The sequence below is a fragment of the Pieris napi genome, chromosome 2 (genome assembly GCF_905475465.1).
Source record: "Pieris napi chromosome 2, ilPieNapi1.2, whole genome shotgun sequence".
Lineage (NCBI taxonomy): Eukaryota > Metazoa > Arthropoda > Insecta > Lepidoptera > Pieridae > Pieris > Pieris napi.
The window spans coordinates 4,081,929-4,099,019 of record NC_062235.1 but is presented as its reverse complement, the minus strand read 5'-3'; the positions used below and the strand labels follow the sequence as shown (position 1 = coordinate 4,099,019).

Here is a 17,091-nt window from a genome sequence, read left to right as displayed (position 1 = left end):
TTATTTGAACTATGCAATGCAAATCTAGGTAATAAACCTGGATGATTATAAAATATGATTGAAACAAAAATTCATAAATTCAAAACAACTGTATTCATAATTTTAATCAATAACATATTCTTCTTCACTTATAATGCTGTACAATTAAAGATTAAACATAAAATATATCATAATTTGAACTGTGACAAAGAATAAATATTTTTTTTATCACATGATTAACTTAAAATTCATACATAATCTTCATCACCACTATCATCAGGTTCAGAATAGTCTTCATCTAATTCTATTTTTAACTTTTTCTTTATTTGAGTATTTTCTTTGTTCTCCTCAAAATTCTTTTGTGCCTCAGTTTGAGCTGATCTGTGATGGAAAACAAAGGAAATACTCTTTGCAAGGTCCCAACACTGTTTTAATACTAAATCAGCTAAACTCTTTTTATCTGCACAATGATACCAATTAGAAAGGTCGGATGTACAGTCTGAGTTTTCTGGTGGCAATGTAACTTGAATATTATTGACACAACGCTTGCACTTAAACTTACTATGAGTATCTGATAATGTATTTTCTTCAAGGCGGAACAAATCTTTCAAATCATCAGATGTAAAGTGACGGAAAGAGTCTTCGTTTTGATCAACAACCGTATCACTGAGTGCTTTCTTGTGTGCTTGGCGCTGGAATATTTTTTCCTCTATTGTCCCAGTAGCCAAAAGACGATAGATGTAACAGGGTTTCTTTTGACCATCACGCCATACTCTAGCCATTGCCTGATCATCATTTGCAGGGTTCCAGTCAGGGTCAAACATGATCAGTCTATTAGCACCAATTAAATTTAAACCACAGCCCCCAGCTTTTGAACTCAGCATAAATATCCACTCCTTGGAGTTTTTATCATTAAAACTTTCAACCACTTTGGCTCTCTTTTTAATAGTCATAGAGCCATCCAATCTTACAAATAAATACTGTCTTTTGCGACATAATTTTTCAAATAAATCCAAAGTTTGTGTATAGTTAGAAACTAGAACAATCTTGTCATCTGTATTTGTTTTTAAATTAGCTAATATACAGTCAAGTATCATTAATTTACCAGAGTATTCTGGTCTCACATCTTTAATATCATAATTACTAGGTAACATATCTTTGGCCTTTTCGAAACCTTCTGATCTTTCCATGATTTTTTCATATACTAAATCTGGATGATTACATAATTTTTTCAATGTAGTTATACTAGATAAAGTACTAAGAGTATTCTTATCACCAGAACCAGAAAATTTATTTCTAATTGCATCAGAATTAATAAAATTTTTGTAGATCTGTGTCTGTAAGTGAGTCATTTTAACACAAATAACTTGTTCGAACTTGACTGGCAAGTATTTAGTTAACAAAGTACTTGTTCGTCTAATCATACATTTGTTTACTATTGATGTTAAGGTCTGAAGACACTCTTGAGCTCGTTCTCTCTCTCCATCACTTGCCAAAGCATCTTGTCCCTTTAGGATATGATTTTCATAGCGTTTCTTAAATTCTTGGGCTGTGCCAAGTATGCCTTCATTAACAAAGTGTACTAAACTGAAATATTCTGTCAAATCATTTTGTATAGGTGTACCAGATATAAGTATACGTCTTTTTGCCTTTAATCCCATTAATGCTTGATAAGTTTGGTTCTCACTATTTTTTAACCTATGTCCTTCATCACATAGCACTAACCCAACTTCAGATGAATGTAATATATTAGAATAAATTCTGAAGGTTTCATATGATATAATAAGCACTGGTGTAGCAACTCTCATGGCATTATAGGTATTCATAAACTGTTGTAATTTTAATGTTATTTCAGCCTTTGAGCCACCATCCATTGGTAATGCATTAATTCTTTGGCCAAGCCATTTGTGGATCTCATTATACCAGTTTTTCACTAAACTACTAGGACATACAATAATAGCTTTGCTAATTGTTGGTTTACAGTCTGGACCTTGGCGTAAAAGAGTCCAAAGAAGGGTTATACACTGCAAAGTCTTTCCTAAACCCATTTCATCTGCCATAATGCAGCCATAGGCATCATCTATTTGCATTCCTGTCACACAATCATACATAAACTTGACACCCTCTCTTTGATGTGGTCTTAAAATATTTCCCAGAACTGGATCAACAACTACTGCTACTTTTAGGTCATTAGCATTCATTTTCATTTTCTCGTGTTCAGGAATGTGAGGTGGAAGATACAAAACTAAAGCATTCGGCTCATCTGGATCATGCAATGCACGCCGAACTTGGGTTCGCTTTAATCCCAAACTTTTACTGCAATATGACGATACATAATTTGGAATAGGGACTCTAAAGGGTTTACTTAATATTTGTTTAATTAGGTTCTCGTGATCAGAAGACGACAGTGTCTGTGAAAGAGTTTTTTGTGCAAGAGGAATCCTTGTACACTCTCGCTTCGTTCTTTTAGACGGGTTTAAAAGGGGACTCTTAAATACATCGTTGCTGGAGCCAATCTGGCTCGGTGCCTGGCTGCGCCGCATTATATTAAACGTTAACAATACACTTATTAGTTGAATAAAGACAATAAAACATGATTAAAATATAAGTACCATTGAAATTCAAATTTCAAAATATTTGATGATTCGTGAATAAGAATTCTTTGTTATTTTCTGTAACGAACCTGACATTGACTAAAGTAACTTGACACAGGACACTTGATGTTAAGAGCTTATTACACTACGCGATATTCAGACAGTCTTACTAAGATTTAGCATAATGTAATAAGAGTTAAGCATGTGCTACACGGTATGAAACGGCGGTTTGAAACGAAATAAAAGCGAGTTGCGCTTTTCGGCTACACGGTTTAAAACCAACAGTGTCCAAAATAACGTTGCGCTGATAAGACGTCTCCGTAGGGGTGACATTCTGCATAAAAAAAATCGATTTTTTATTAATCGATTATTTTTTTAGCATGAAAAATCGATTAATAAATAATCGATTTCTCTTAAAAAAATAATCGATTTTTTTTATTAATCGATTTTTTCCTAATTTTTGAATCAATTTCAAAATAAACACCCAATTTTTTTTATTTTTCATGGTTTTTTTAATTAAAAGTTAACAATAGAAATTATAAACACAAATTAACGTTTAAGAATAATCAAAATCGAAATTAACTAAAATATCTCGTTTTGATAGATTTTAGGTGAAATTTGATAAATGTATGTGTGTATGCCTTTTCAGTAGCACATTGCACTGCACAGGTCCGGGTTATAAAATACCAGACATAATGTCGGGAGGTGGCAGATAAAAAATCGACTATGATTGATTTTCAATTATAAAAATAATCGATTATTTTAAATATAAAAATCGCGTAAAAAAATCGATTTTAATCGATTTTTTTTCACATCCCTATCCCAAAGACATGGCAATTCTCTGTATAATTCGAGCAATTCGGTAATAACTTCACGTTCATTTGCTTCTTGTGCCATTGTGCAGAACGTCGTCGTCGTCGCGTGCGTCTACGTTCGCCGCCGCAGCACGACTGCCGAACGCGTGGTTTTAAACAAGCGGCTAGACTGTTTCAAACCAACGGTTTTGGTCGTGGTTTGCAACGCAAAGCGTGCTGCCAAGGTCATATCAAGGTTAAACGAAATTTGGCATAAAACAACTATCCACACGGTTTGAAACCAAAGTTTCAAACCGCCGTTTCATACCGTGTAGCACATGCTTTAGCAAGTTAGCCTGTCTAATTAGACTGACCGAATGGGTTCGGCGGTGCTTACTTGCTGAATATCGTGTAGTGTAATAAGACTTAGCAGTTAGCACGCTTAAGTCTTAACCGTTCAGTCAGCGCGTGGCAGCCGCAGAGCAAAGACGTTCGTACATGTTTGTTTTCTATGGCCGCGTGCACCATGGCGTGTTCGCAAGAAAAAAAAGTACTTTTCAATATTATCAATTTGTACCGAGACATGCCATATTTATGGCTGAATTATTGATTGATTTATTTATGACCTTAGGTCTTGATAGGAGTTGCCCGTTGCCAGGAATCTTAAAGTAACTACCAATCTTTGTTTAGCACTGACACTTTGTCTAAGAACCGTATCTTCTTTTTGAATGTATGGAGTAACTAATTTCAATAGACATTCAAACTCGGCAACTCCTACTCTAAGGTAGTTTCTTAAGTCACATGGTTCCAAAACACTCAGTATTTGCATATTTGATAATTTTTCTCGCAAAAGTAAATACTCTTTCACCCATATTTTTCTTTTATTTTTGAAGTTATACTTCTTTAGGCGCGTTATGAAAAATTGATGAGAATGAAATTTTACGATGCGCGCACACCGTGACACAAAATTAACAGAATGAAGTTGCCCACGGAAGATGCTACGGCATTGGACATAATTTAAAAACAACATTCGAATAATAATAGAATTTATGTTAGACTTAATGTAAGAGAATAATAATAAATATTTATTTATTTAATTTTTCTGAACTTTATTGACTATAATGACTCCTTTTCCAGTCTTTGATTATTTAATTGTAATTAATTATTTGTATGCAATCAAAAACTATTTTTAATAATGCCAAAGAAGTATAACTTCTTACGCGTGTACATAAGTACACGCACCCTTTTTTTGTATTTAAATTAATAGACGCGGCAAGAGCTGTGGCGATTTTCTGGTGCTTTGAAAGTTTTCCCATCGCGAGACAACCGTCACCGACTACGTACGCTTTGCAAATGAGTAAAATGAGTTAGCTTGCGGTATTCAGTCCAGTGTAATAGCGAGCTTGACTAATTAGATTTTAAGACAGTCTTACTAAGACTGTCTGAATATCGCGTAGTGTAATAAGCTCTTTAGTGCTGTGCGTTTTCCAATTCAAAGCATTATGCGACTCAGTGCCGCATAATGCTGAAGCTTAATTGGAACGTGAATTAGTTTTCAAATGCATCAGCAGAGTGCGCTAAGTCAGCGTTGAAAAAAAATGTTCTGAATAGAGTTAGCAACCTCATTAATGTATAAATAATGAGGTTAACAATAATAATTGGTTGAAAACTTTTTACGCTTATTTTAATAATCAAATTATTTCATTAACATTTTTTTTACGGAAATAAGAGAAAACCTTTAAAGAATATAGGTTTTAACAAGCTAAATTAACAGTAAAGTATATAGTTTCACGTAAGAAGTTTACATCATTTACGTTTTGAGCAATTTTTTTTAAATGATTTCTAAAAAAATTATATACTTTTTCAAAACCATTGCAATGTTTACAAGAGTATAATCCTGTAAAATAAATTTGTTTACAGATCCGAATTTTAAAATAAAATTGTAATCATATTTTAAATGTGAAATATAAAAAAAGTAACTATTTATACCTTCATCCATACTTATATTTATTTTTTTTAGCAGTTTGAAATAACTTTAATTATTTTCAAAATTTACGACGAAACAAATTTTTTAACAATAAATAATATTTACTAACGAAAATTTCGATAAATGTCAACTTAAAGAAAAACACTGGTCAATTTTCTGTCCCTGTGTTGGTATTTATTACGAGAAGCACGCGAGAGCATTCGTTTTGGGTGTGCTCAATTGTGCGAAGCGTTGCTGTAGTTGGAACATTCAACGTAGAGCATTATGCCGCAAAATGCGCTCTAGTGCTGTAATTGGAAAACGCACGCTAACTAGTAACTGCTAATATAAAACATTTGAGAACACAGATGTAAAATACTGACTTGATAATAATAATAATTATATATATCAGGCTGATTGAGTCCTTAAAACGGTAAACAGCCGACAAAATTATCAATGATTCTAGACATGACATCCGTCATCACAGGCATATGCTACACACATTTTTAGTGTATTTGATGTAATTTCTAATTAACAGTTTTTAAGGATGCGTCCACATCTGGCGAATTCGATAGTTTACTTTTTACAATGCATTATGCAATACGTAAAACTAGGCCTTGTGGTCTAGACGTTCTGGCCAGAAGAAAACTTACAGTATTAATAATCAAATCGTATTTCAGATGGGAAAAGTAAAAAATATATTTAATTTATCCTTTATTGTATCAAAAAAGAAGTTTTTATATGCATCAACTACATTATATATTATAAAGAAATTAAGCTTCAATCGTTTTTAACGTTACTTACATCACAGATTAGTTAGCGCACAAATTCTTACTCGTTTAAAAAACAAATCATCTTTGATGTTCAATTATACAACATGCAGTTTTACAAAACACAAAACAAGTGTCTTTAGGCACATTTGAAGTATATGTGGCTTTTACTTTTTGGATAATCTGAATACTTTAACTGACGCTTCATCAAACACACAGTCTGTTCTGGATGGATACACACTTTTCAAATTCCCTTCTAAATCCACCACTTTCACCTGGAAGTAGAAGTTATCTTTAATTAATCACTAACTTATCTATGTTTAGGCTGGAATATAAAACATTTAAACATTCATGCATATAGAGCAATTCACACATGAGTAATAAGAGAATTAAAGGACACAAGTTCAAAAACCCCTTACTCAACCTAGATTAAGGAATGTATTTGACTTCACTAATCACTACCACTATACAAACCTGTTGGACGGTGAGAGTGTGATAAGGTGAGTTCTCTTCATCTCCAATGCCCAGCATGAGGCATTCTTGGAGAAGTTTGTCCATCACAGTCTTGCAGGCCCCTAGAGAGGAATGCGATGTCACCTCAACCAACATTGATTTACTTTCATAAGACATCTAAAATTAAAAAACCATTATATTTAATAATATTAGTGTAAAACTAATAATAAAATGTATATGTATATTTCAAACTACAAAAATCTTTTGTAACCCAGCTGCCATCAGGTAACATTTTACAAGAAACAATAATTCTATAAATCAAAATACATAATTTCTATACTCACTTTAGTATCATCTGAATTAGTGATAGGTGGAAAACTGATGACTCTACCTTGAGAATCTTCCAAACATGGGTATTTGGGTTTTCCTTCCAGTAAATATAGGTATCTGTGTAAAAAGACAAGAAACATAAACAATAAAAAGGTATGCTGTTCAGCAAGTTCAACAAAATATTTGTATGTCAGCCTGCCTCTTTTCTATATATGTAAAATGTACCAAAATTTACGTACACATAACTTCTAAACAACTGCATCAATTGGATGATTTGTTTTGAGTTTGTTATTGTCACATTTATATAGAAGAAATAAAAAAGTAATTTTTTTTTTTAAAACTTGACTAATATAATAAAGCTTGAAAACAATGTTTGTTTATAGTAATTGGCACGTACAACGGACCTAGTGAGAGTCTAAGTGCGGAAAACGAGTCCACAAACCATACCATAGTAATTGGCAGATCTCTTCTTCTTTCTTGGTCTATGTGTGAGTCATCTTGAGACATATTTTAAGAAGTGCCATTATGTATGCTATGTGGCGTGAATTAGGCAAGATTCAACAATAATTTCTCTATTACTTTTTTTTATTATTATGTCAATTAAACTGCTCTATTATAATTCATTATCCGAAGCTATTTAATCCAATATTAATCCTAATCCAAATAAATAACTAGTTTATCACAGGTATTTCATTTGGAAAATTATAATAATAGCAATGACATAATTTGATTTAAAATAACATCAATACAAAATAATGGTCATTTAAAATAATACTTACTTATGAATACCAGAATACACATTTCTTTTCTTCTCCTTTCTTAGAGCTTCTGCCTCGGTGGTCAGCTGGTGGAACAGTTGTTCACCAGTAAATGGTTTGGATCTTGTAAGAGGTGTCAATTTTAGTTTTGAAGGAGGTTTTGCTGTGTACACAAGATTACCTAAAAAAGGTCATTAGTATAAGTACTAGTAAATTTAAATAATAGAACTATATTTTATTGTGATTATATATATACATACATCTAAAAATAACTAATGGCTGTGCTGTTTTATAGGACTAATAGTTTCATAAATAAGTAGATAAAGATTTATTATAAATGAAACCTTTATTATATTTATTTTAAGATTATAATCAGTTTACTATAGTAAAATGAAAAACTTTTAAAAATAATTTTTAACTGATATGTCAAATGGAGATAAAAAAGAAAATATTTTCTTTTACCTGGCGGCATCTTAGCTATGTCATGTGTAGCTATTGTTGCAACATTGCGTTTATCACAGACTGTATCGTGTAATTTAGTTTGCATCTGAATGAATTTCTTGAATAATGCTTCATCAAAATGCAAATCATTAATTATGCAACACAAGATAAAGGGGCGAATATTGCAAACTTCATTCTCAACGATTTTTACTTTTAATGTGTCGTCATCTACATGTAAGATCTTTAGACTGTGACAAAGGTCATTAATATTTTCTTCAGGTTGTGGTTCTTCTTTTTTGCCCTTTTTCCCTTTCTTTCCTGTTGGTTGAGCATTGTCTGCTTTTGGGCAGTGTTCTCTGATATAGTCTAAAACTTGCTTTGTACGACACTGATCAACAAGCTTTTTGAGGCGCTTATCAGACAGTTTGTTGCCTTTTAGATTTAGTTCTGAAATTTGGTAAAGAAAAAAGAAGTTGTTATCATTGTCATGATTAATTTTAATGAATTAGAGTTTATTTCCTAATAATAATGAAATGTGTCTTAAAATAACCAAACAACTTAAAAATAAGTGATTACCTTTTAATTTCGACATAGAAGCTATTTCGCCTGGAATAGTCGTCAATTGATTGTCACTAATATCAAAGTTCTTTAAAGACTGTAAAGTACTAGCAACATAGGCAGGCAATACCTCAATTAAGTTCCCTTTAATCCTGAAATCTGTGAAGTGTGGAAAACTCCCTCCTTCCATGTCAGGGAAACTCGTAAGCTTATTATTTGAAAGATCAAATGTTATGAGGTTTAGCATATCGCCAATTTTAGGCATCTCAGAAATTTCATTAGAGCTTAAGTTTATGTTAGTAAGCTCTTTCATTTTATTTAAACTGTCTGGAATACATGTAAGTTGGTTTCTTGAAACATCTAAAACTTTTAACTTTTGTAATAAGGTTATGTTTTCATTAAATTCCGTCATTTTATTACCGTATAATAGTAAAGATTGTAGATTCGCCAAGTACTTTATTTCATCAGGTATCCTTGTTAGACAAGTATCGCTGATATTTAAAAGATTTATGTTGGTTAACTGAAATACATTTTTATCTAAACCTTCCTCTGAAATTCGCTTTGAAATAGCGGCGCCTGATAACTTGATTTCATGTCTGTTTTCTGATTTCGCCGTAATTACTTCTGGCCATGCACTCATTTTAAATTTCTAGGCAAAATTTGAGATAGAATACTTTTAAAAAACTTCCAAGACAATTTTAAGAAAAATTCTCACGTTTTTCCGTTTCTATAGCTGTCAGAAATCAGAATTCTCAACCAACTACCAAGTGAATTTTTTTTCCAGTGTTGCCAGATGGTCTCGGCGACGTACCCCTAGACTAATTTGATTTCCCCCCAGAAATCCCCTAGGATGCCTTCAAATACAAAAAAAAATCTTCTTGTCTAGTATTATTAAATAGTTCAAATTGTAAGAGATGAGATAAGAAATCGTTCCGCGGTGTAGCAAGAAAAGTTACACCATTAGATTTCTTCTTTTGGGGATACGTGAAAGATATGCTATACAAAAAGCGATACGAGAACGTGGGCGAGTTACAAACAGAATTGCGCTATATCATATCGAGTATTCACCATAAAATGATAAGAAAATCAAAATGCAGGGGACTCATTAAAAGATCGGCAATTTGCGTAAGACTAGAGGGATCACATTTTGAGCATTTATTTAATTAATTTACAAAAAAATACGCACTTAATTGACTACGGCCGTTTCATGTATGTTTTTAATTTGATTAAAATGATTAATTTCACGCTGTTACTTTCTTTTAAAATACTATGTTACTTAAGAAGAGTTATTAGTTTTTGGCCATTCTTTCGAATGGCATCATAAAAATAGGGCTGTGTTTTTTTTACATTTAAGTCGGTTCGATTCCCAGACGAGGCAAGTAATTTTTAGAAAATCTTTGAATGCAGAATTACTAACTTTTAAAAATAACATAAAGTCTTCTTTTAGTAAAATACCCTATCTACGATATTTAAGGTACTTTCCCTGCATGTCCCATAACTTTGGGACGCTCTGTATAGGTAGGCGGTAGTATAATCTGCCATTTCACAGACTAGCGGACTATCGAAATTGTACGGCATTTATCTTTTATTGAAGATTGTCTAAAGTATTAATAACCTGTGTTATTGCCGTACAGATAAAAGTCACCGGAAAATGACTCTTCGGAGGGAAGTAATTTACCCCATACACCTATGTGTTCCACAAAAAATGTACGGCATGCTGGAAAATGTTACCTATTCATGAAGTACCCTCAAGATCATTTAATTATGTTGTTCTATATCATCATCACCTATATGCTATTCAGAGATATGTTGCGACCCTTGGCTTTCGACTGCTCCGCTGGAAATAAGTACGGCGTTTACGGGTAAAGTATCTGTATATGTGTCCAAAAGGAATTACACAAATGCCGTACAGTAATGAATGACCTATATTACTTCTGCAACTATCATCGAATTAAAAATTTGCACCGACGTCCGGCACCATCACTTTAGTACGGCACTAGGTTTTTCGACATTTATTTTTAATCATCTATACACTATAACAAAGCCGTACATTAATAATTAGTCGAAATTCCTCATTTGTACCTGAGAAATTCCATTCACTCACGTACTCACATGTACCGCTCAGAAATGACGTCATAGTGCTAAGAGTTATTTTCTGATATAGTAACCTTTCTAAGCGTTATTCACGTTGGTTCATTTCACAGGTATTATTCTTTCATGGGCTTGTAGGTTAGTAGCATCTTTCGTGGGCAACTTCATTCTGTTAATTTTGTGTCACGGTGCGCGCGCATCGAAAAATTTTACTCTCATAATTTTTTCATAACGTGCCTAAAGAAGTATAACTTCAATAACTTCAAAAATCTTGTTAGAAATAAATAAAGCTAAATATTATTACGTTCTTTGTTTAATCTGCTTGTTACTGTTAACGTAAAATTGTAAAAACCGTTAGATTGTAATCTATCGGTTATCGGTTATCGGTATTCGGTAGATTGTACTACACTAACTTAGTTATCATTCAAACTTCTTTGGTCAATTACAGATTAATTTTACTTCCCAACAATTTCATATAACTACCGAATAATAATACGTTAAATTGCAAGCAGTATGTTGAGTTGACAATCTTTCGACAGTTTACAATCTCGCGAGATAGATTACAATCTAACGGTTTTTACAATTTTACGGTGACATTACCATTGTATTACTTTGGCATTCGGATCTATAGACAAAGGACATAAGGATCCTTTAAATACCCTTATTGGTGTAATATCTGTATAATGTTCGTAAGATTGAAAAAATAGGAACTACTTTTAAGAGTTTAAAGACCTTGCTTACAATGACATTCAGAAATTAAACTAGACAGCGCAAACTATCTTAAATCGATAACTAATATACATACTTATTGGTGATGACATTCAAAAGCGAGACTAATATATTTGAGTAGTTTATAATTATTATATAATTAATAATTTTCTAAGAATTTTGTGACGACCTACGTAGAGACCTGTTTCGTTGTTGAAATCGATAGTCTTGATTAAGTATGCTTAGCCTGTATTAGCGAAAGAAATATAAATAGTAACCACTATTGTAAAGTTATCCAAAAATATAATGTTATATTATATATATCTATATCTATATAAAATTCTCGTGTCACAGTGTTCGCTCCCATACTCCTCCGAAACAGCTAGACCGATTTTTATAAAAATTTTTATGCATATTCAGTATGTCTGAGAATCGCCTACTATATATCTTTCAAACCCCTAAATGTTAAGGGTGGTCACACCCCTAAATTTTAATTTTAATTTTTTATACAAAACTTTTTGTTATGATTTTTTTATGAAACAACATACAAAAATACATACAACCCTTAATTTTCATCTACCCTCTACGATCAACCCCTATTTTTTGTTAGTTAAGTACTTATGTCTCGAAAATATTTTCAGTGAAACGAAATCAAATTCGGACCTCTGGACCACAGTGCATTACAATCCCAAGAACGCATTTAAAATAAAATTAAAAAAATAGTTCTGTGTAACGTTTTGATTATAAAAAGTAGAACACGTATTAAATTTTATTAGTAGAACCTCTATAAGTCGAACATCAAGGGAGACGCCAAAAAATTCGAGTTATAGAGTTTTCAACTTATGGAGGATTTCGACTTAGGCGGATTTTGATTCGACATAAAGAGTTTGAGGTTTATTCTTATACATTTTGAGTTAGAGAACTGTTGTACTAATTGATGTGTATTGCAGTAGAACCAAACTACTTCTGACAGTATTTAAGTCGAAAACAAATGACTGGCTTAGCTAAATTTCAAAGGGAATAAAATTGAACACCTGACACAAAGCAAGCAAACACGTGTTTCCAAAATGTTTTCTAAGAAACAATAGTGTACTCACATTGTCGGCAAGTTCTTAAAGTCGGTAACTTATTTTTGTTCAAACAATAGAGATAATAAATTCCAAATGATAAAGTTGTAAAGGTTGTAAAATAAAACGTTCCTATGTTCGAGATACAGAGGTCAAATTTAATTTTTCGAGTTATAGAGTGAAAATATGTACCAAAATGGCTTGGAGGGACTCGGTGTTTATTTCGATTAACAGAGGGTCAAGATTTCAAGTAATGGAGGTTTTGGTGTTTTAAGGGAAGGGAACAAAACATTTTTTCGAGATTTGGAGGTTTTTGACTTATCGAGGTTCGACTTAACGAGGTTCTACTGTATATTCAATTTTTTAGGAAAAATTATGTGGACTGTAAATTATGTTTTTGAATTTGTTTATCGACACCATCCTTTTTTATGAGCCATGTCTAATTAGTTACGCACACTAAATTTATCAAAATAATCCTTCATTTATCATTTAATTATTTTTAAATTAATATATAATCAAAGCATTTAATGAGCCAGTAGTTGTTAATGAGAGCTCACAAAATGTTGACTCTCTTTATTTTCGTGTTGGCTTTTGTGACGGTAATTTATTTATATCTTTTGTGTTGTGGCGTTTTTTTTCCAATTTCTTAAATGAAAATTACAGACCGTACTTCCACCCTATGAGTTACAAATGTTTCCGAGAGAGACGTGAATAATTATATGTTTTTAATAATATTAGACATAGAAAAGATTTGAAGCGCCATGTCCATACATACATTGATGTTGGTAGGCTATGATAATTTTTAAGTAACTTTGTTAATTAATTTTTCTGTCGTCTTTTAGGCTTTTGCCGACAACACTCCAGTGTATCACGCGAGTTCACAAGGTAATTTTTGCTATAATAATAATTTTATTCATCAGACAAATACAGTCCATTGATTGATTAGTAAGTAAGTAACAATAGTTTCTTAAGATCTATGTTAGTAGAATTAGTAAAAATAAGAAAAAAGTAGTTAAACAAAAACTATTAGTACAAAGACCTGCGGATATGTCAGAGCAGTGTCGTAAATAGGGGCACTCCATTCTCTCGACTATCATCCGTAAGATGTTGCTGGAGCTGCCCCGCACCCGGCGCACCGCTTTCGCATAGTGGCGAAAAAGCAACTAAAAATAGCTATGCTATTTATAAAGATATGTATCTAACTACTTGCATTTCGTATATAGACCAGTGCAGATAGCCTTTAAAATAAATAAAAAGTGAAAAAAATTACAGTAGGATGAAACCCATTAGAAAAGGAGGGGAATATGATCAAAATGAAAGGAAAAATAAATTACGGTCGATCTGAGGTCGGGAAGGGAAGGGGGGGGGAGTTTTAAGGGTAAAAAACGGTTTATCTCGATTTCCGGCAAAACTAAAAGTCCTATCTAGGAAACCAAATGGCAAAGTTGTAGGTCATAAAAAGATCTACAACTTTTGTATATGCAATTTTTTCACATAACCTCAAAATTTAGGTGAAAAATTCAAAAAACCAATTTTTGGTTTTTTATTTAAATATCTTTTTCAAAAAAAAAATTTTTTTCTACGAAATTTGGTGAAAACTTACCTTATCATGTCCCAAATATACTGTAATTTATTTGATTAAAAATATTTATTTTTTCACCTTATTTTGAATTAATATCGAAAAAACACCCTAATTTTCAATCGAAAATTCTGACGTCAAAATTTCAGCCTTTTTCAAAAAGTTGGTGTGCTTTCAGTTCGTTGAAATCTCTACTTTCCTATGGTAAAAAAATATATATATATTACCATAGTAAATCTTCTCAGAAAATGCAAAAAATCGTATGCAGTAACGCCCAGACCCGTCATCCCCTTCCCTACTTCTCTATGAAATACGAAAAGTTTGGAAGAAAAGTTTATAGCACGGCCGCAGTTTGAACATACGGACGGCTAAGAATCACAGAACGTAACAGAGGTTAACACATATGTAGTTACTGTGTGTATTTTTTAAATATTTGTAAATTTTGGGTGTTTCCAGACCTCGACGTCTCTCTATCACAAGGGCGTATCGTGTCTGGATGGGAGGCGTATGAAGGCCAGTTCCCGTACCAGCTCGCTATTCGTATGGTTAATCAAAATGGCAGAGTTTCTGCTTGTGGAGCCACACTTATTCATAACGAATGGGCTTTGACCGCCGGTCACTGTCCAGCTGGGTAAGCGCCAATTTAACAAAGCGACATAAAATGGTTCATGTATTTTATATTAATTATTTGTGTTACGGTAGTATTAAATTAAAATTGTTTTGAGCTGCACATACACTACAAACATGTCTTGTATCTTTTGTAAGTACAAATAAGTGTTAATAATAAACTTAATTCCCGTTTTAATTGCCTAAAATAGGATGTATGCACTTCCATATTTATCCTGAATTTTGTTTGTGAATGTTTCAAATATAAGCTTTTACACCAGTCATTATTGTACAAAAGTATTTGGTTTATTGGCAGATGTATGATGTGTGTGTGTGTGTTTAGCATTAATATATGTAATGTATATTCCCGTAGGATATATTTCTACGGGACTTAATAATAGTCCGATAAAAACCCAAATTACTTATATAAGCGGAGTTTAGGTGGAGATATTTTTCCTCTATACCTCGTACATGGCTTGATTTCCATTCCAGTCGTGTAACCTTGGTAGTGCGTGCTGGTGTGACGGATATAAAGACACCTCAGTTGATGTTCGAGACATCTGAGTACTACACACATCCTCTCTTTGTCGACCTCCTTCCATTCGTGCAGCCGAACGACATTGCGCTCATCAAGTTCCCACGACCAGTCGAATATAATGGTAAATCCTCATATTTAAAACATAGCAATAAAACTGACAAGCTTTTTGACATTTCTAATTATTTGTTCGATTAAAGTAGCTTCCAAATTATTATATATATTTATAACGTAGAGCTTAAATTGTATACACTCCAAAATATTCTAGATGTGCTTCAACCAATCAGACTTCAGTCCTCGTATGATAAAAATAAGAATTATGACAGCATTGTGTTTACTGCCTTTGGTTGGGGAAGAAACTGGACTGCAGGTAAATTACAAATTATTTAATAATAGGTTTTTAGGTTATTTCTATGTATGTTTTACTACTTTTTATTTAAAAATATGAGCATGATAAATATTAGGGATAAGTTGATATAATACGCTACGGTTATAGGTTAATCTTAAAGACAAGATGGTTATTACAATGTTAATAATTATCTCGCGTGGGACGATGTGGGCATGAAAGTCTTAGTTTAGGTCCCCTTTCATTTCTTTAAGGTGTTGCACCCGAGGTGATGAACTGGGTGTACCTGAAGGGAATAAGCAACGAATACTGCAGAGTAAGATATGGTGGTGATACTTCAATTATCGTAGACTCTACCATTTGTGCTTCTCATTACAACGTCACTAGCCAATCTGTCTGCCAGGTAAAAAAATGATGATTTATTTACATTGTTTATTAGCGATATATAAGATGAACTATGTATGTTGTGTTCTTTTGTAATGTTTTCAATAAATTTTAAATACACTAACTTTCGGGCCTGCTATTCAGTGATAAGACTGGCCGGATCAACAATGCTGATGATCGCAATGTCATGTACTTAGAAAAAAGTTTAAGAAATATCTAAAGCCCTAGCTTATGTTAATTGCTTGCGGGAAATGTTAATGAAATCTTAATATCTTAGGGAGACAGTGGCGGTGGTATGACTATATTGGACAGTGATGGTGAACTATCTCAAGTAGGGATAGCGTCGTTCGTTTCCGGCAGTGGTTGCCACACTGAAGTTCCTGCCGGTAAGTTTTCTTTTGTTATATATGTGAGCGCATTTTAGCAAATGTTTTGTTGACGTTTTAATAACGTCTGCTAACGTAATTCAGTTTAAATCTAAATAAGTTCACGATATAGAAATCAAAATAATAAAGATTTCGTGAACAAATTCGACAACTCTGAGTACCCCCGAGAGTTTATTTAACCTCTGGTTATTAGGGTCATTTATGTTAACTAAACAAAGACTTTTAGATTATGTATTTCTTGCGATTGTAGAAGCTGTGCCGGGCATCAACCGTAACGCTAAACATTTTTTCAGGTTTCATACGCCCGGGTCACTACCACGACTGGTACACAGAAGTCACAGGTCTTAACTTTGATTGGGTGCCTGCTGCAGATATTTAATAAAAGTATATAAAGATATATTGTGCAAAAATGTTTTAATTAAATGTTATGATTATAATTTTTAGTTTTAGTCTTAAACCTTCAAGAGTATATTGTTACGAGCTAGGGGATCGGATAGAAACGCCGTAAATCTCTTCAAGGGTTTATTTAAATTAAATCTACGAGGAATTTGTTAATACTAAAAACTGGAAATTACGCACAAAAATTCACTAAATACACTCACAAAATACTGTCACTAATTACTTTATTTACACACACTTTGCACAGTACTTTCTCACTTGTCTTCACTATATTCGCAATTTTTCACTCCGGTGTTTATCTCTCGATAATTGTTTATCGACACCATCCTTTTTAATGAGCCATGTCT

At 32.7% G+C, this 17,091-nt stretch overlaps 3 protein-coding genes across 3 annotated transcripts; 1 reads left to right on the top strand and 2 right to left on the bottom strand.

Moving 5' to 3' along the window:
- Positions 1-90: 90 nt before the first annotated feature.
- Positions 91-2,645, bottom strand: LOC125058299 (DNA repair and recombination protein RAD54-like). The gene has a single exon (XM_047662360.1). It carries the CDS (start codon positions 2,520-2,522, stop codon positions 228-230), a length of 2,295 nt encoding a protein of 764 aa, XP_047518316.1. The 5' UTR covers positions 2,523-2,645; the 3' UTR covers positions 91-227.
- A 3,394-nt stretch (positions 2,646-6,039) lies between these two features.
- Positions 6,040-9,413, bottom strand: LOC125058307 (leucine-rich repeat-containing protein 47-like). Its single transcript, XM_047662373.1, has 6 exons — positions 8,662-9,413; positions 8,107-8,532; positions 7,666-7,825; positions 6,901-7,003; positions 6,578-6,733; positions 6,040-6,378 (listed from the first exon to the last, which is right to left on the bottom strand). Exons 1-6 carry the CDS (start codon positions 9,281-9,283, stop codon positions 6,271-6,273), a joined length of 1,575 nt encoding a protein of 524 aa, XP_047518329.1. The 5' UTR covers positions 9,284-9,413; the 3' UTR covers positions 6,040-6,270.
- Positions 9,414-13,010: 3,597 nt separating this feature from the next.
- Positions 13,011-16,782, top strand: LOC125063021 (collagenase-like). The gene is made up of 8 exons (XM_047669227.1): positions 13,011-13,108; positions 13,352-13,394; positions 14,545-14,719; positions 15,187-15,353; positions 15,498-15,599; positions 15,830-15,978; positions 16,237-16,345; positions 16,639-16,782. The coding sequence occupies exons 1-8, from the start codon at positions 13,055-13,057 to the stop codon at positions 16,722-16,724; spliced, it is 885 nt and encodes a 294-aa protein (XP_047525183.1). The 5' UTR covers positions 13,011-13,054; the 3' UTR covers positions 16,725-16,782.
- The last annotated feature ends 309 nt before the right edge of the window (positions 16,783-17,091 follow it).

Excerpts from the sequence above, each read along its gene's own strand:
- LOC125058299 (XM_047662360.1), bottom strand. The coding sequence starts at position 2,522 with ATGCGGCGCAGCCAGGCACCGAGCCAGATTGGCTCCAGCAACGATGTA.
- LOC125058307 (XM_047662373.1), bottom strand. The coding sequence starts at position 9,283 with ATGAGTGCATGGCCAGAAGTAATTACGGCGAAATCAGAAAACAGACAT. Across the intron at positions 7,826-8,106 it reads CATAGCTAAGATGCCGCCAG|GTAATCTTGTGTACACAGCA; the intron begins GTAAAAGAAAAT and ends GACCTTTTTTAG. Across the intron at positions 6,379-6,577 it reads ACACTCTCACCGTCCAACAG|GTGAAAGTGGTGGATTTAGA; the intron begins GTTTGTATAGTG and ends TTCTACTTCCAG.
- LOC125063021 (XM_047669227.1), top strand. The coding sequence starts at position 13,055 with ATGAGAGCTCACAAAATGTTGACTCTCTTTATTTTCGTGTTGGCTTTT. Across the intron at positions 15,354-15,497 it reads ACGACCAGTCGAATATAATG|ATGTGCTTCAACCAATCAGA; the intron begins GTAAATCCTCAT and ends AAAATATTCTAG. Across the intron at positions 16,346-16,638 it reads CCACACTGAAGTTCCTGCCG|GTTTCATACGCCCGGGTCAC; the intron begins GTAAGTTTTCTT and ends ACATTTTTTCAG.